The 19,099-nt window shown below is 39.3% G+C and overlaps 2 protein-coding genes, 1 long non-coding RNA gene and 1 pseudogene across 3 annotated transcripts in view; 1 reads left to right on the top strand and 3 right to left on the bottom strand.

Moving 5' to 3' along the window:
- Positions 1-1,189: 1,189 nt before the first annotated feature.
- Positions 1,190-19,099, bottom strand: part of LOC126876030 (uncharacterized) — a 143,037-nt gene continuing 125,127 nt past the window's right edge. The window contains exon 2 of the mRNA XM_050638948.1: positions 1,190-2,383. Within this exon, the coding sequence (XP_050494905.1) occupies positions 1,273-2,361 (1,089 nt within the window). The 5' untranslated portion in view covers positions 2,362-2,383 and the 3' untranslated portion in view covers positions 1,190-1,272. The remainder of the gene's footprint in view (positions 2,384-19,099) is intronic.
- Positions 4,915-7,282, bottom strand: LOC126876034 (glutathione S-transferase-like; annotated as a pseudogene).
- LOC126876054 (uncharacterized) lies at positions 7,383-8,117 on the top strand. Its single transcript, XR_007693913.1, has 2 exons — positions 7,383-7,932; positions 8,047-8,117. It is a non-coding gene; the product is annotated as an uncharacterized LOC126876054 (long non-coding RNA).
- On the bottom strand, positions 14,748-18,197 carry LOC126876069 (glutathione S-transferase-like). Its single transcript, XM_050638984.1, has 3 exons — positions 18,032-18,197; positions 15,943-16,085; positions 14,748-14,915 (listed from the first exon to the last, which is right to left on the bottom strand). Exons 1-3 carry the CDS (start codon positions 18,195-18,197, stop codon positions 14,748-14,750), a joined length of 477 nt encoding a protein of 158 aa, XP_050494941.1.

Raw genomic sequence — 19,099 nt, 5'->3', positions numbered from 1 at the left:
CGAGACAAGATTAGACAAACCACGCTTTAAAATTCCCACAGAACTATAATAATCCTCGAAATCAATACGATTCGTCGATCCATCGCCTGATTAAAAAATGAGATAGGATGAAGCTCACTAGTCGGCCTTTGAACTTTCAATAGCGATTCTCTGTAAATGCTTGAAATTGACGCTTGGATTCTTTCCAGATTAACTAGCTTTGCCCCTCCCTCCCTTTATCTATTTTCTTAGATCGACTTAGACTGCCACAACATATTATCTTTCTTCTTTTCTTTCCTTTTCTTTCCTTTTGATCTTTTAAAGCCCTAAATCGCTGGCTATTTTGTATACTATATATTTTGTACACTCAATTACTCTGTAAGTCATAAGTACATATGTTTTACAACGTTATTTGTCATATTTCAGTTAAACCACAGAAAAGCCAGAAATATATTTGCAGCGTGTTTTAACGCGTCCCTGGCAAAGATCTCAAAAACGAGTTGCGACACAATTTAAAGCGACAAATAGCACCGCGTGTCTCGTTGTGGTAACACACGGTTCACCAGCTTTTTAAAAGCGCTCTCCGTTTGCTTTTTCCTCTCTTCCCTGCCTCTTCGTTTTTTCTTAACGAGCAAAACCATTTTCGCGAGGACGAGAGTACGGAAATGACGTACTGGCAATTTTGTTTTGTGATAATACAAGCAGCTCGGTTTCAGTGAATTAAACTTGGGCCCAAGCTTCTACTTATCCCTACCTTCCTTTCCTTTATTTTCCCTTCTATATCGGTTTTGCGGTTTTCCACATTTCCATCACAATAAACCATGTTTTTTCTCGATTTTACATGTTAGCCAATGATTCACGGCAAAACCGTCGACTGTAAAAATATTTGTAGCTGTAATAGCAACAAGTATGTTTTCTCAAATAGAAAATATTGGGAGCCTACTAATGACGAGGGCCTCAGGCTTGATAACGAATCCGTGACCAACGGGAGGACAGGTTCCCTTGCTTTAACTCACACGTGCACCACTCCCTGCTCGTAAGACACTCGACTTCCTTCACCGATCAGCTCTCTAGCAAGACTGCTCGTCATCCCAACGACGCCACCGAAACAAGACTCCGGTCGAGTGTCTCAGTACACACGATCCTCCGATCGACGTACGATTGCTATCGGTTTGGACTTGCGATTGTTTCGTTATGGCTATATTAGGGTCTAGGTTGCAAGGTTAGGGTGTTTTCCTGAAGTTCCAGAGGGGCCCCGGCGTCCTTTCGTCTCCGACTCGGCCATCCTGACACTTACACGTCCTCGTGTGTGGCCTGCTGGCTTAGTCTACCCGTCGGGGCTTCCACCACGCAGGCATCGACCCGGCGCTCGTCCTCGGGGCAATGTTTTTCTTCTCGCCGCGATGGACAGCGAGACGCGATGTGTCCCGGCATGTGGCAGTGAAAGCACAACGCTTTTGGTGGTGCAGCCGGTCGGCTTTCCTCCGGCCGTCGGGGGTCCTTCTTCGGTTCCCACTTCGCCCTCTTGCGGCATTCGAATGTCGGATGTCCGTAAATACCGCAGTGGCCACACCTGGTCCAGGGGGCGGGAGACCTGCCTCGTTTGTTTCCGGAGCTCGCTAATGACCTCCACGACGGGGGCGTTGGCCACTCCGTGTATAGGAAGGGCTTCATTTCTCTTTGGAATTGTTTCACCGACGTGATGTCACTCGTGAGCGCTAGTCGTTTAAAACGTTCATCGCGCGAGCCCAGCAGATGGAGGGCGGTGGCGGCGAGTACCTCTTCCCTGGTTGAATTTCGCCACTTCGACCCCAGGAGGGTGATGATACGATTTCCGTACGCTCCTGGTGTTTCGCCGTCCCGCGGTAGTTCCTCGGCTACCTTGATTAGCGACGCGGCTGCTACTTCTTGGCCACCGAAGTGCGCGGCGAATTGTTCCTTAAAATCTGGCCAGGTGAGCTCGTCGCCGTTCATTATCTGCGTAAGCCAATACGCTGCCGGACCCTCTAGGGCACGGTTTAGGGCAGAATACAGTGCGCTGTTTTTCAGGCGGTGGTCCCTCATGAGCAGGCCGACGGCTGTGCACCAGGCGGCTGGATCTGCGTCCGCGGCTTCGGGGTTGAAGCGCGGTAGCGATACCCAGGTTGCCCGGTGTCCTTTCTTCTTCTTCTTCTTCTTCTTCCTCTTCTTCTTCCCTAGCGACCGCTTTAGTGCGCGCACGATACTCTTACGATCCCGTGCCGACAACGTGTGTTCGGATGCCACTTCTGATGTCGAGTCTGAATCCGAATCCGAGCTCGAGTCACATTCCGAGTCCGAGCTCGAGGCGCCCTCCCGGGCAGGGCTCGCGGGAGATTGCGATTCCGTGTTGGAGTTCTCCATCGTCCGGTCGCGGGTGGGGTACCTTTATTGTCGACAGTGACACTAGTGACGAGGGCCTCAGGCTTGATAACGAATCCGCGGCCAACGGGAGGACTATCATATAAAAAGCAACAGGATACACGAAATAATATAATTCTGACTAGGACAACATAAACGCAAGAAGTGTTGATATTGAAAAAAATATTTAATTTTGTATATAAATATTTTCATATTTAAAAATGTTTCCGGAAGCAGGAAGATTTACAAACAAATAATATCATAAACCGAATGTTTCATGATCCTTTTCTAATTAGAGTGTGTGACAGCATGTGAGAACGTTTCTTAAAAATATGACTTATTGCAATTACTTAATCGCAATTATAAACGATTAAGACCTTCTCACAACGAGGCAATCTATCCAAAGTATAAAACTCGTTATACTTGATGAGAAAACAAATCTCTACTTAGGTTTCATTTCGTTTCATCGCGTTCATAAAAAGTGATTTGTATGAACACATCGTGCAATTTAGTAATTAGGACCGTTGATCTCGCTGCAACATAGATGGATAGAAAAAAGCCATTTAAAATGATACAACGTCGGGAAGACAATTATGAAAATTATAAATGGAACACAAGATAAAATTGTTTAAGATTAATTCTTCTTTTTTTTTTTTTTTTAATCGCGAGTGTTTGCAAACGAAGTTTCAATCTGTTTACAATGATAGCAACGAGAGGAGGATGTCTATGAAAGTTATAAATGCGATATTGAATAACATTTCTGCGAGTGGGTTTGTTTTTCGTTACAAATGTTTTTTAAACGAATCTGCAATCTGTTGGAAACAACGGAACAGTAACGGGACGACTGATAGGGAAATAAAAAAGATCGCGTTTTATTTGAACAGACAAATCTTTGAAATCTATTCGAAAGTCTATTTGAAATGGTACGAGCTCGAAAAGAACGGTGAATACTATAGAAGAAGGATTAATTAAAATTCTTATTAATCTGTACGCTTTGTATATTAAATACCTTGATCGATGCCAAGATAACAAATTATTATACAAAACAGTGAAGTATCCACGTCTGACATTAATATTGAGTATTACCATTACTGTAATTTAATTTTTAACCGATCCTGAAAATTCCTTAGAACGTAAAAAGTATAAAATGTTACTGTGCATTTCATGATTAAATGCACTGTAATTTAGAAACAGTTATGAAGCGGAAACAAATAATTTATTCAGAATAAGAATTCTAGGTAATCATGTTAAAAAAAAAACGTACTTATAACGCGTTTAAACTCCAAATATGTAAAGACAATAAGGGAAAAGAATTAAACGAAGAATCGTATTTTTTGTAAATTCACACAAGATTTTATCTAAAAAAAAATTAAGATTTTTTGAAGAACGTACAAGACGGAACACGAACAATAAAAAAGGGATGTTAAATACAAAAAATAGATTGAAATTTAGATTATGAAATATAAAAAAAATGATATTGCATAATTTACAATTATTTTCGATAGCTTACGTCAGTATGTTGGAGTGTAAACTATAAAATATTCAAAAACTGATACCATTCAGACATAATTTAGAAAAACAATAAATTGCGGAAACCGATAGTTAAAACTCGATACGATCGATACTCCAAAGCTCTAATCCTAATAATTACTCAGCAATAATAACCGATAATTCATGTTGATTAATGTTTGAACTCCGTTTTTTTTCTGTATGTGTATACAAATTTTGTACAGTTTGATAAAGCGAAATTAAATTATCATCCTTTTGTACTACTTCAAACATTGAGATTTGTCATCTTCAAGGTCGATCACACATAGTTTCAGATTGCGGAGTTGCAAGGGTAATTAATTTTGCAATCGGTTTTCCTTTGATATAGATGTGCATACAAATAGCCATTGATTGACAATATACCGAAGCAATTCTAGTTTAATTTGAAGTCATCGATCCTTTGATATTTTTGGAAGAATAGTAAAAGTACAGAGAAAACAAGAAAAAATGGCGTTAACTAAAAGATAGCTCCAATGTATCTCATAAATATTATCTATATATCATTTGTAAGATGTAAGTGACCAAGATATCGAATTATAGAAAAATTGTATGTAATGATCAATACTTGAACGTTACTTACATTTATGTACATGAAAATTTGATCTTTTATTAACTAAGTTATTGATCGACAAAATGACTTCCTACATAATTCTCCGCCTGAACTGAAATGCATATTTTTTTTTACGCAAGCCTTATGTGTAGCTAGCAACGAGCAAACAGATTAATTACTTTACACACGGTCGTATCTTGTTTGCTGTAGGCGAGTTCTCTCGTGTATTCAACGAAGTACTCAACTTTAAAGCGATAACAGAAGAACATTATTGTATCGATAAAAATCATGCTTTTTTCAAAGAAATATGTAACTCGTATTTTTTTTAAAGCAACCCTCATAATGTATTAAATAAAATAATCATACATTTTTTTTGTTCAACATTTGTAAAATACGATATTATCAAGATCACCAAGGAGGTAATCTTCAATTCTTAATGAATATAATAAAAAACATAATTAATGATTGTTTGATGGTTTTATTATTATCTCTATAATACAAAAGCACAACATCGTGTCAACAGTTTATATAGTTCGTATGTTCTGTAGGAATACACAAATAATAGTTCTCTATCACAACGTAATCTAAAGGGAAAACCCTGACTAAATGACAAAAATATCGGTAATAACTGGAACTAATGAATGTTAAAAGCAATCAGTATATTCCATACAAACTTCCATCAACACGATTCGTTCTTCATTCTCTCAACACACTGAGACCGCAATCTTTAAACGCTTATAAAACCATAAGCAATCGTGAAGTTTAGAATTCGCTAACTGGGCGTCTCTCAATCCAGTTTTTGATCTTGGGCAGAAGGAGGACCTTTTTCTCCAGCAGCTTCAGATTCTCGTAATTCTCGATCAGATCAAACTTGTACATAAAGTTCAAATAATCGAGCAGAGCAACGAATGTTAAATCAGCCCAAGAGAGAGTACCATCGTAGAAGTAGCCGTCATTTTCCTTCACTTGCTGGTCCAAACGTTCTAAAATGAACGGCAGCGTCTCTTCAGCAGCCTTGCGTTTTGCAGCTTTGACCTTCTCGTCCTCCTCATAGTGGAAGGCGGCAATTTCTGAAAATTTGTTTTCAGTTAAATACTATTCGCTAATGTTATACTAATTTGAATACAGTGTTGTGCGAAATTTAAATGATACTGAAGATAGAATTACAATCCTTTTTAATCCTTTGTCTTGTATTGTTGACATACGTGTATCGTTCGATTAAATCAAATATTAAATCGGATTTCAACTAATAAATACCTGAACAGATATGTACTATCTGTTATCAAGATTCGTATAAGATTTATGCAAAACAGCACTGGATACTCACTATGACGAATATCATGAATAGTATCAACAGTGGCATCAATATGAAGATTTGCCCAGTCAGTCTTTCCAGCTAAGTCATATTGTTTGGCCAAGTAACGGAAAATAGCTGTAGACTGAGCAACCTTCCTTCTATCAGCTACGAGCATAGGAAGCTGGCCATAAGGAGTCACTAAAAACATACAACTAATAGAATCAAAGATTCTATCGAACAAACAGATTATGATGCTTCTTAAATATCTAGCTTCCTGTTATCTGTTTTGGAAAGATATAATTTAATTTATTGATAATTTATCAGCAAACAAAGGGCATTGTCTCCTTAACAATACCTATTGTTCTCCCACATATCTTATAGAGCAATGGAGAGTAAACAATAATCTCTGTTATACTCTGCATAATTGTGTTCTACTTTATTTAGCTACTTTAGTTAAATTAGGAAAGATGAGATTTAAGAAACAGAATTTCTTTAAATTTTAAGCTTACAGGGCTTTATTTCTGGCCAGACGTCCTTTTTGATACGTTCATCTTCAAATGGAATACTAGCATAGCTGAAGAAGAACGGATTGGTTCTGCTAATGCCGTAACTGGGAAGTAAGTCAATTTATAGAGCGGCATCTTCCTGGAAGTATAATATATACAAAGTAAAAACAAAGAATCATTGATGATAAGAATTATATTATTACAAATTATGAAGTATAAGACAATTTAAGTAAAAAGTATCAACTACTAACTACTCGCATAGCTATTTGTATCTTTATATTTTAATATAGCTTAGATATAAAAAGAATATTATTTTTGGATGTAATAATGTATAAACTTGCGCCAAATATTATAACAAAATATTGCACTTTCTATTTAAGTAGGATAGACATATTACCGGCATTTATCTTTTTTCTATAGCAATGAAATTGTTTATAAAAAAGTTTATAAGAAAACTATCAATTAATGCAAACAACGCATTTCAAAATATTAATTACATTCGCACGATTCGTTATCTCTAGTATTAATTTAACCATATGGTTCTATACACCCAAGACCCTCTAACAGTAATTTAGTACCATTACTAGTCGTATGTACAATGTATGTTTGTATACAACTTTCGTAACTACAAAACATTCAGCATGATTATATATTCTTCCAAACTTAAGAAACATTTTCTAATTGTATATTTAAATTTATCGATCAATTATGAACATGTAATAACATTTATTTCTTTCAACTACTAATTTTTAAATCATCTGCTGTTCGGTTAATTGAAGGATGTCGGCTTTCTGTAGAAGTATTTCATATTTATTATTTAATTATGAATAAGGAAAAAACATACAAAATATAGTTTTTAAACGGTTTATTATTTATAAAGAGAAACTTTGACTCCGGATATATATACTATATATATACTATTTACTTACAATTTTTTTTTAAGACTTCAAAGTCGAAACAAGCACAGGAAATTTCCAAGCCGGTTAACAGAAACTTGAATGAGACAAAAATAACCTTTAGATCTCTATATGTTCTTCTTCCCCTCTGTTGCTTCCATGTAACTCTTATCCTATTGGTGGAGCTGTGCTGATATGTGAAATTATGACTACATAAAAACATCCGGAAAGACTCATTGAATGATTTTATAGTTTAAGGTTAATAAATTTCCATAAATTAAAGTTGAAAACTTATGAGAACATGTTTTCTGTAACAAAACTTAGTAAAAACAAACTAGTAAGGTTTATAGATTCTTTAATGATTATGTATGTATTCATAAACTAGTTCGATAAACATCGTTCGATAAAACGTCGAACAACACACAACATTGAAGCGCGAAATTTCAAATTCAAGGAAAGATAAATAACAAATATTGCGAACAAATGATATTAAATTTACAATAATCTCATGTAAGAAAAAATAAAAGGGATAAAAGTAGTACAGAAGATAGAAAAATCTATAAAACTGGTGGCTGGGAAATAGAAAATATATAAATTTATGTTATTAGAGTTTAGTACTTCTGTCGATCAATGTGTTACGACCGTTCGCGGAGAGACGCAGTCGCAGTAGCGAGAGGCGTAAATTCTCGCTACGATTCGGTGAATCGACGCCGCGAAGTAATCGTTCCCCTGTTTCGGTTAAGATAAGAGGTGGTTAAATGAATATGACACAGTATAGTAAGTTATATTTCACCGTTTATTCCAACAACTTATAACGAAGGCAGTTACGCTGATGCGTATGTACGAGATGAATAAGTGACTGATCTGTGGGTGTGTCCTACCGGGTGGAAGGATATTGACCGTTCGAAGGATGTAAAATCAGAACTGTCTTGGGAGACGATGCTGTCTCGGAGGAAAGCTAAGGATGGGTGTGCCTAGCGCACGGGACCATCGGATTTGTTAGTGACGATTTTAGTTAGGATTTTAGTTCAAGCTGAGTTGACCGTGATTCAATTCACGAATATCGGAGAGGAAAAGTCGTAATTCACAATATTACACACAATAATACCTTCACATAAAGGAACACAGCTCAGATGAGACTTTTTATAGTTAAACTTTTAACGTACTCATAGACACGAAAATTTTTTTTTAAATAGAACTGTTACATTTTACGACACGTATAACATCGAACATTTACCAACATAGCAATGCCAGCGTACATATATATGTCGGGTCACGATTCGAATTTTGGGCGCGCGACGACTCTTCATGTGGACTAGCCATCGTTTCACAAAGCCGAGATTTTATTTACACGTATATACAGGTCTATCACTAAGCTTAACAAATAATAAGTACGACTAATAATAAGTCTAACAAACACTAAGCCTAATGAATAATACGATCTACGAATAATTAAATTAAATAATACTATTAGCAATGTTTGAGTTCAAACGAATCCACGGTCACCGGGATAACTCCTTACTAAGCGAAACTAACTTAGACGCAAATGCGATCGTCGTAAATGCTCGATGTATCACTCTCCAAGGCAGTCGCAAGAATGCCAGCCTCGTGGAGATTTTTCTCCCTGTACGATTGCATTTTGTTTTCTATATCCGTTTGGAAGCATCGAGAAGGTTCCAAACGCCGTTGCTAGGCACACTCGTTGGAAGCATCGAGAAAGTTCCAAACGCCGTTGCTAGGCAGTTTCTGCCTGGAGTTTTGATTACTAATACAATGTATGTACCATTGCATCGGCACCTCCGAGGCAACATCACACGTGGCTCGGCCCGCTCTCGAGGCCGCATGCCGCCACAACCACATTTCTCGGAAAACACATACAACCACTCCAGACCTCCGTTAGATAAAACATCCATCCCGTGACCGTGGCTACGTTCAGCGACCGATTGTCACCTCGAACCCAATCTCGCTTATTACAAATCTTAAGCAATTACAACTATAATAAAATCTAGGCTAAGGTACTAGAGGATGTTCCCAAAATTTCCAAGGAAAGGCTTCGGCTTTCCTTTCATCTCCGACACGGCCATCCTGACTATCACACGTCCTCGGGTGTACCTTCGTCAACAAAACAAAAGGAAACAAGATTAGTATCATTGTGATTAGCATTCAAAGTGCCAGTTGCATTCTGCGTGCTTTCAGTCGGGTCGTAATGACATGACGGACCATTCTCGATTTCACACCCAAATGGGTCTCATCCTTCGAATCGCACATACTCTCAAAGTTCGTTACATAACCAGCTTCGTAACACGATCGCTGTCAACACTAGACCGCCTCCAGCCTCGTGACATTGTCTCACTGCCGGTACTAGACCGCCTCCAGCCTCGTGACATCGTCGCTGTCGGTACTAGACCAGCTCCAAATCCGTGACATTGTCGCTGTCGGTACTAGACCAGCTCTAACCTCGTGACATTGTCGCTGTCGGTACTAAACCGGCTCCCAGCTTTGTGACATTTTCGCTGTCGGTACTAAACCGGCTCCCAGCTTCGTGACATTTTCGCTGTCGGTACTAAACCGGCTCCCAGCTTCGTGACATCGTCGCTGTCGGTACTAAACCGGCTCCCAGCTTCGTGACATCGTCACTTCCAGTGCCTGACCGCACTGAACTCCATCCCATGGCCGCACCTGGGCTCATATAATTCTACGATCCTCTGGGATCGGGGTACTCACATCGCCATGGTCACTGTTCTCGTCATCACAACAGACATCCAACTCCGCAGGAATGCAACTATCCGGCATTTTCCTTAACCTGTCATGACTGTACTTGTATGACCTTTTCCCATCCAGTGTTTTCAAGGTATATCGGTCTCCTTCCAGGACCTCCGATATTACAAACGGACCCCTGAATTTTGGATCCAGTTTTGTCTGGTTCCTTTCTTCATTTTGGCGTAGTACCAAATCACCGGGATTAAACCTAACTACTTTAGCTTTGGTTTTATCGAATCTCTCTTTGTCATACCTAGCACTAGTTTCCATCTCTTTTATTGCCTGTTGTCTTACACTGGAGATATCTATTTCTTTTTCCTCGATGTTATCAGGTAGTAATAAGTCATACGGTCTTGCTGCTCTACCAATCAATAACTCTAAAGGACTCGATTTGGTTACGCGGTTGATGGTGCAATTCAAAGCCAATTGCATCTCCCCGATCGCGTCTTGCCATGAACGCCCGGTCGTTTCTACCGTTGTGAACATATTTTTTAACGTGCTCATAACACGTTCTACTTGGCCATTGGCCCTACTTGCACCGGTCGCGATCAAATGAACTTTGATTTGTTTGCTTGCACAGAATTCTTGAAATTCCCGGCCCGTGAAACATCTACCCTGATCTGCTATTACCCGACAGGGACTACCGAACAAAAACACGGCGGACTTAAGTGCCTTGATAACGCTAAGCGAATCCAATTTGCGTGTGTGATGTAAGTGCACGAATTTCGTAAAGGCATCGATCAAGACGACGACATACTCTTTCGAGTCATTCTTGCCACTCAGCTTGCCCGTTATGTCCATGTGCACCGTATGCCACGGTATGCCGGTCTTAGGTATAGGATGCAGTTCAGCCTGTATTTTACCTGAACTAGCCTTCGAAACTCTACAAGCATGGCAGTTCTCGACAAATTTGCGAACGTACTTCGCCATTCCCTCGAACCAATAATACTCATAGAGCTTCTCGAGCGTTTTATCCCATCCTAAGTGCATAATTGACTGATGCACATGGTTGATGACGGACCATCTAAAACCTCTCGGAACAATGGGTATGCAAAGGGTTCTGCCCTTTCGTTGTATTTTACGGTAAAGTGTACCGGATCGCAGTTCGTAGGTATTCGCGACATCTTCCGCGAGCTCTTCGTTCTGTAATTTATTAACGATTTCGGAGATTTGCGGATCGCGACGCTGCTCCGCCAACAGCCAATCTTCGGAGATCTCGGCCAGATTAATCTCTTTCTCTGCGACCTTGTCTATCATACGGCGATTCAAGTCTACGGGGTTTCGCGAAAAGAAATCTACGTGGGCCATTCGTTTACCCTCTCGATACATGATGTCAAAATCGAATGTTTGCAAGTAAGCCCACCACCTATAAACCCGGTCGTTTAAGTTTACTTTGTTGCTGGAGGCTTTCAAAGAATTACAGTCGGTAACTACTAAGAATTTCCGTCCATGTAAGTAGTGTCGGAAATGCTTGACGGCGCTTACTACTGCTAGTGTCTCCAGTTCGTACGAATGATACCTAGATTCCGCGGGACTGGTCCTTTTACTATAATATTCGATGACTCTGTTTTCCTTTTCGACTTTGTGCATTAAAATAGCTCCATACCCCTCCGAACTAGCGTCGGTATGTAGCTCTATGGGACGATTGGGATCAAATATCATTAACACCGGCGCGTCGGTCAGAACGGAAATTATCTGTTGTCTTATCTTTTCGTGCCTGTCCGTCCAAGTTACGTGCTTGTTACTAGAAGTGAGTGCGTACAAGGGTTTCATCACTTGTGAAAATTTAGGAATAAATTTTCGGAAGTAAGAGGCCAAACCTATAAACTGCCTAAGCTGTGTGACGGTCGACGGTGCAGGTAAAGAATTCAAAGCTTGTATTTTTCCCGGGTTTGGACGAACTTCTCCGTTACGAATTACATATCCCAAATAAAGTACCGACGTTTTCAGAAAAGAACATTTAGCGAAATTGAAAGAAAATCCGGCGTTTACGAGAGTGTTTAGTACAGTGTGCAACCTTTCTAGAGCTTGATCTATTGAGTCGGCGATTATTAGAACGTCGTCCAAATAAACAACGACATACGAATAAGCGAGGTCGCCTAAGGCCTTGAAAATGGCTCTCTGGAAAACGGCTGGTGCATTTTTCAACCCAAACGGCATCGTCACGTATTCGTATTGACCGTCGGGGGTAACGAACGCAGTATATTCCGTCGAGTTAGGATGAATGGGAATCTGATGAAATCCGCTAGCCATGTCCAGGCTAATGAAGTATCTCGCACTCTGCAATCTCGCGATTTGGTCAGCAATAAGGGGTAAGGGATACCGATCCGCGACCGTATTTTTATTCAGCGCTCGAAAGTCTACACACAATCTGTCTGAGCCGTCCTTCTTCTTCACGAGTATCATAGGGCTCGCGAACGGCGAATTACTAGGTTTTACGATTTGTGCTTTCATTAATTCGTCTATTCTCTCGCGTACTATTCTTCGCTCTTCCTCGCTAAGCCTGTAAGGACTTCTCTGCACGGTGACGTTGGGATCAATTAGCCGTATTTCCAACTGACCCGTACTGACGCGAGTACGCGGGAAACCCGTAATGAATGATTCTTTAAATTTTTCGAGAACAGAGGTTAATCGATCTTTGTCGTTACCGATCACATCAGTGTCAACCTCGTTAATGTTGACCGCATCTTCCGCGACTTTACCACAAGCGTTAACGACCTTTGTTTTACAAATAACGAGGCTATTTTGCGTGATATTTACGTCGAATCCCTGGCTCAAAATCTCGCGACCAATCATGATGTCGTATTTTAGGTAATCGTCGGCAAGGACATGAAAAACTATCTCCAATGTAAGACCGTTAATACAAACAGTGGACAAAATCTGAAGTGTACTCTTAATACAAGTATTCCCGATCCCCCGCATCACTACCACATCGGTTATTCTTTTACCCGAAAATTTCGAGGCTAGGGACTCTTTGATTAACGAACACTCGGCCCCAGAATCAAAGTAAAATGGATACGACTCACCCAGATGGCTTAATCTACCAGCCGGAGCTTCCACTACACAGGAGTCGATCCGGCGTTCGTCAATGGAATCGTAGTTTCTTTTCCGCGATGATGGGCAATTAGGCGCGATATGTCCCTCCTCGTGGCATTTGAAGCAGGTCACCTTCGACGATGCGGCTGGTCGCTTTTCCTTCGGGTTTCGTATATCCTGCTCCTTCCCCGTTTGTATTTGCAGGCGACACTCCGTTCTCCTATGTCCGAGAGCACCACAGCGGTAGCACTTAATCCGAGGAACTGATAGCCTGCTTCGTTTAGCTTCAGGTTCCGTTAGTGAATTTCTTGGCGAAAATGTCGGCTGATCGTTGTAAGGGAGAATCCTCATTTCATCATGAAATTGGTCCTCCGTCCTGATATTATTCGCGAGCGTTAGTCGCCGAAAGCGTCGATCTTGTGAACTCAGCATATATAGGGCGAAGGCATTGATCACTTCGGGCATCGTTAGATCTTGCAACTTCATCTGCAGCATGGAGCGGAGGCGACTACCGTACGCTCCCGGGGATTCAGTCTCCGACGGTCGTTCTCTGGATATCCTTATTAACGCCGAAGCGGCTGTCTCTCTGCCACCAAAACGCGAAAGAAATTGTTCCTTAAACGTTGGCCAGGTAAGCTTTCCACCGCGCACCATTTGTGAAAGCCAATGCGCAGCAGGACCCCTTAGGGCGCGATTTAGAGCGGAAAGTAACGCACTATCTTGCATCGGGTGGTCTTTCAAAATCAAATCAGCATGAGAGCACCACGCGGATGGATCGGCGCCCGCACCTTCGGGGTCAAAACGTGGTAACGTTACATCCTTAGATTCCGTACTCGGTCTTTGCACCTCCGGTTTGTGCGCTAGCGTCTGAATTAACTCGCGCATAAGGACCATTTGCTCTTGTAGCACTTTAAACGGTTCTGATCCCACTTCTGATGTCGGGTCACGATTCGAATTTTGGGCGCGCGACGACTCTTCATGTGGACTAGCCATCGTTTCACAAAGCCGAGATTTTATTTACACGTATATACAGGTCTATCACTAAGCTTAACAAATAATAAGTACGACTAATAATAAGTCTAACAAACACTAAGCCTAATGAATAATACGATCTACGAATAATTAAATTAAATAATACTATTAGCAATGTTTGAGTTCAAACGAATCCACGGTCACCGGGATAACTCCTTACTAAGCGAAACTAACTTAGACGCAAATGCGATCGTCGTAAATGCTCGATGTATCACTCTCCAAGGCAGTCGCAAGAATGCCAGCCTCGTGGAGATTTTTCTCCCTGTACGATTGCATTTTGTTTTCTATATCCGTTTGGAAGCATCGAGAAGGTTCCAAACGCCGTTGCTAGGCACACTCGTTGGAAGCATCGAGAAAGTTCCAAACGCCGTTGCTAGGCAGTTTCTGCCTGGAGTTTTGATTACTAATACAATGTATGTACCATTGCATCGGCACCTCCGAGGCAACATCACACGTGGCTCGGCCCGCTCTCGAGGCCGCATGCCGCCACAACCACATTTCTCGGAAAACACATACAACCACTCCAGACCTCCGTTAGATAAAACATCCATCCCGTGACCGTGGCTACGTTCAGCGACCGATTGTCACCTCGAACCCAATCTCGCTTATTACAAATCTTAAGCAATTACAACTATAATAAAATCTAGGCTAAGGTACTAGAGGATGTTCCCAAAATTTCCAAGGAAAGGCTTCGGCTTTCCTTTCATCTCCGACATATATATACTGGTGTACTGGTCATCTTTTTTCCACACGTTTTTAGCTTTTTAGCTGATTGTGAATGGGCGCCTAATCAGCCAATCAGAAATGGCCGGTATTGTATGAATCCTTTTCTTCAATGCTTGAAGAGCTGGATATTTATCCAAAACTGGTGCCCCAAACATATATTCGAAATTTTCAAGGGTCTCTGCAAATACGAAGTCCGCCCATGTCGTCTGAAAAAAGGTTTGGATACATTTATTTTGTACCTCCTCTATTAAACAATTTTTTTAATTTACCTTGAAAAATGTGAAAAATCGAACTCTTAACTAAAGATCACTAGCTTTTTAGGAAGAATTTGGGTTTTTATTTTATTGTCAGAATTTAATGGATAATTTTAGAAATTTCAACCTTTGGAGGTATTTGTTAATTAAAAATGACAAAACTGGTATTATGTAAAAAAGAGTAATGTGTATCCTGAATCAATGTCGAATGGAAATTAGACAGTTCTATAAAAATAAGCCTTCTCACGATTCCACAACTTCATAGCTTAATTAAATACAATTCTTCGGCGATATAATTACAAATACATTTACAGGAATTGTGTGATATGATAAATATCTCGTTAAAGAAATTGAAATTGTAAACTCTAGATTCTAGTATTCTTTCACTTTCATGTTTCCTATGAGCTCTTCAATCGCTAAATATTTTGCAATGAAACACGTATTATTAAACAACATAATCATACTAAATTAATTTAATGTGACTATTTATTATTATTATATAATAACACAGTGATGAAAGAAATAAACTGGTCAAGTAATTTAAGGAACGATAATACGTATCTATGTCAGTGACAGTGAGAAAAATTCAGATATCTGTACTTAAGTGATTACACTTATAAGTATCATTATATATTATATAAATATGATATTTCGAATGGTATCATTTATCAATCATTAAACAAGAGTGTCATATCCAGAGAAATGATTTTACATATCTTAATCTTTGCTTTGATTACGATAGTAATAATTTCTATCAAACTTGATGAGGAAGATACATGAATAATTATCTAAAAGCTGAAGATCTTGGCAAATTCATTTGTACATAGACTAACAGGAGTGAATTTTAAAGATACACTCTGCTCTCAACAATTAAAGCTGTCTTGTCGCAACAAAGTTTCAATAATTTTTTATGGACAACATGGCCCAGTTTGCACAAAGACTAAAAATTTTAACATTAAATTTGGATAAAAAATCTTACGGTAGAAGGAATGATATATCCTTCATATTTGCCAATAATCTGGTCGAATTTAGTCAGGTACAATGGTATTGTTTCGTTCAAAAGTTGATTCATCCTCGCTTCCTTCCTTTCAGGATCCTCCTCCATGCGACAGTAGCAGATAGCTGAAACGTATATGAAACCAACCGTTACGTTCATTTGTGTTTTTCCCCCCAAACGAAGAGAAAATAAGTTGTGAAAGAAGGAGTAGCCTCTCATAGTTCCTACAATTTCTTTATTCTCTTTGCTTTCTTCAATATTGCCTCAACAAGTTCCTGTGGTTCACGATACTTGAAATATATACAATGTTACCAGCGTGGAAATTGTCTTGGAAACTTGGAAAATCTTTCAAGAGGAACAACATTGCTAACTGAGATTCGAGAAAGGAAAGGTAAGTAAATCCTTGCTTCTACTTAGAGCTTTTTTATTTACTTCTGACGAGTAAAGTACTGTTATTAAAATTTGATTAAAAGTACCAAGAATGTCGAGATATAAACAACCATTTGTGGAAAGGTCAGGAGAAGCAGAATTATCGAATAAACGTTATATAACTCTTAGTGATTAAGTAAGAGAAGAGAAACGAGAAAAAAGTCTTTTATCTAGGTCTTAATAAAGTATACTATATTTATCTCCATATCAAGAATAACAACAAGATATAAACAGTCTTCTAGAAATTGAGTAAATATTACATAATTACATCTTGAGCAATACTTTGCGTCTTAGCTTTTGCTTAATCATTATGATAATCTTAAATATCTGTAAATTCTTCACAGACTTTTTGCATCTTCTATACAGGTATCTCATGATCATGTGATAACACACAGGAAGAAAAAATAGAGGAAAAAACAGCGTAAAAAAAAGTTGCGTAGGAGTATCGTCGCACTACATCATTCGACAATTGATGCACGTCATGGCGATCGTCACGGTTTAAAGCAGGCCATCAAAAACACGTTTGTTATCGTACGGAAAAATCTGCGACGTTCCAGCTGTTCAGGTGCATCGAATTGTGAATCATCGGCGGTACGAAGCAAGGCGAGGGGCGTAAATAGAAAAAGAAGAGAAGAGAAGGATTCGCATAAATGATAAAATATAATCGTTCGTTCCTCGTCGATGGCGGATGGATAGCTTTAATCGTGGACGATATCGATACGATTATATTTTATACATTTGAAACAAATATAAAAGACGAGCAAAACCAGAGATACGATCGTTATGATATTATTCAATCGGTAGCCTATTTACCTCGTTTTTTGTTCACCTTCTCTGTCTAGTAATAATTTTTCGATTCGACTGGCGTGACGTTACGTTGGCGGTGTAAAAACACGATTTTAAACACCTGCGGATAGTTGCATGAGTTTCGAGCGATTCCATTCCCTTCGATTTATATTTATGCGATCAACGCGCGGATCGTTAACGCATTATGCAGACAGCAGATGTTACGTAATCACACATATCGTAATTGGAAATTAGTAACGTTATCGCGTACCAGGATCTTCCTGTCTTTGATCATTGAGTAACACTTCGTTGTCCTCGCTCCTCCCGCGGATAACCAGCGTTTATCATATAGAGACAGGGATTTGCAAAGAATAAAAGTTGTAGAACGTTGAAAGGCGTTGAGAGAAACGTGATGTTATCCCGTTATTCGTTAACGCAACGCAGTTAAAAAAAATCCCGTAGGAAGATTACGATAATAGATAACCTGAGTCGAGTGTTTGTCGGGGGATCTAAAAGATTCTTTCCAGTTGAGCGTCTGAGATTGCAGAGAAGAAAATTTGGAAGCCATCGAATTCGTGATGTCGATAGAAATCTTCATTTGGAATCGTTGTATCATAACGTAGTCTGCTTATTGTCGATAAGACTTTACTAAACTAAAAGTGACTACTAAAAGTTTCTATCCTCTAAATTCTATCTACAATTCTATAATCTAAAAACTGACTTTTGCAAACAAACTGTAACATTCGCTTAACGGAAAGACATACGTATCTTGTTTGTACCCGTCTTTTCATAATGAATTCTTGAACGTCTGTCTCTGTGGTGAGACAAATGCAAAGTCATCTCATCAGTTACTCACCTTGCTCCAAATCTTCAAGAGTATCGACGAGCACGTCGCATATCAACGCATCCCTTTCGTTCCTTCCCATTAGATCGTACTTCCTCGCCAAGTATCGCGCCACAGCGTCAGCCTGCGCTACCGGTTTCCCGTCTACCTCCAGCACAGGCAGCTTTTTATAAGGCATTGCTAAGAACAAACATGGCTCATATGAACACTGTGTAGAGGGAAACGATCGATAGGAAATCACAACACAGCTTCCGAGGCCGTTGCGTTCTTGTGAATAGATGAATCGAAATCATTTCGGTTTTAATCAACATGGCCTAGTAAAGAAATACAGAAATGTCTTCTTTCTCCTTTTTTTCTTTTCTTACGATTACGATGGACAGGGTATCGCGTGTTTTTGACTGTTGGGAAGAACCTAAAGTTTTTAAAATCAAGGATAAAAGATAATACCAAACACGGAAAAAATATTAGAAAATGTACACGGTTCTTGTAATGAAAATTGAAATGCAAGGAATATAAATCGAATGTCTCTTGCGAACGTAATTTTGTGTTTTACACCGACAGGATTGATTTACAGACTTACGTTGATTTTTTGTTTCTCCATTTGCAAGCGACATATAAGATTATATCGAAGACTATGCTGCGTAAAACTTTTATTATACCATTTACGATAGAAATGTCGCAACAGAAGATCGAATTTTATGTCTGCTTTGTTCTTTCGACTTTTTAGCTATGTTCTTGTTCATTTCCGAACTGATTTCAATTTTTTATCCTTTTTTTCCGACAAGTCCTAAAAAGTTTTTAATTTAACGAGAAACGTAGAAGTATTTTTGTATTCCTATTTTAAGTCACCTATTTACGGTTTTCTCAAAATATTCGAAATGCTTCGATTCATTGAAAACAATAAAGATAGCAACACAAAAATTCGAGAATCGTAAGTGAATTAAGTTCGTATTCGATAAACACGATATTACGGAAGCAAAACTTAATGAAAAGTTCGACTTTATTCCGTATGAAATTTTACTTTAAGTAAGTTTAGCCTGCACGTGAAACGAAAGTTTTATATACAGAAAAGTTTGAGTA

The sequence above is a fragment of the Bombus huntii genome, unplaced genomic scaffold (assembly GCF_024542735.1).
Source record: "Bombus huntii isolate Logan2020A unplaced genomic scaffold, iyBomHunt1.1 ctg00000062.1, whole genome shotgun sequence".
Classification (NCBI taxonomy): domain Eukaryota; kingdom Metazoa; phylum Arthropoda; class Insecta; order Hymenoptera; family Apidae; genus Bombus; species Bombus huntii.
Note: the sequence above shows the minus strand (reverse complement) of the source record. Positions and strands in the feature narration are given on the sequence as shown.

Coding starts and splice junctions, on each gene's coding strand:
- LOC126876069 (XM_050638984.1), bottom strand. CDS start 18,197: ATGCCTTATAAAAAGCTGCCTGTGCTGGAGGTAGACGGGAAACCGGTA. Junction 16,086..18,031: donor TCTTGAAGATTTGGAGCAAG/GTGAGTAACTGA, acceptor TATACGTTTCAG/CTATCTGCTACTGTCGCATG. Junction 14,916..15,942: donor GATATATCATTCCTTCTACC/GTAAGATTTTTT, acceptor ACCTTTTTTCAG/ACGACATGGGCGGACTTCGT.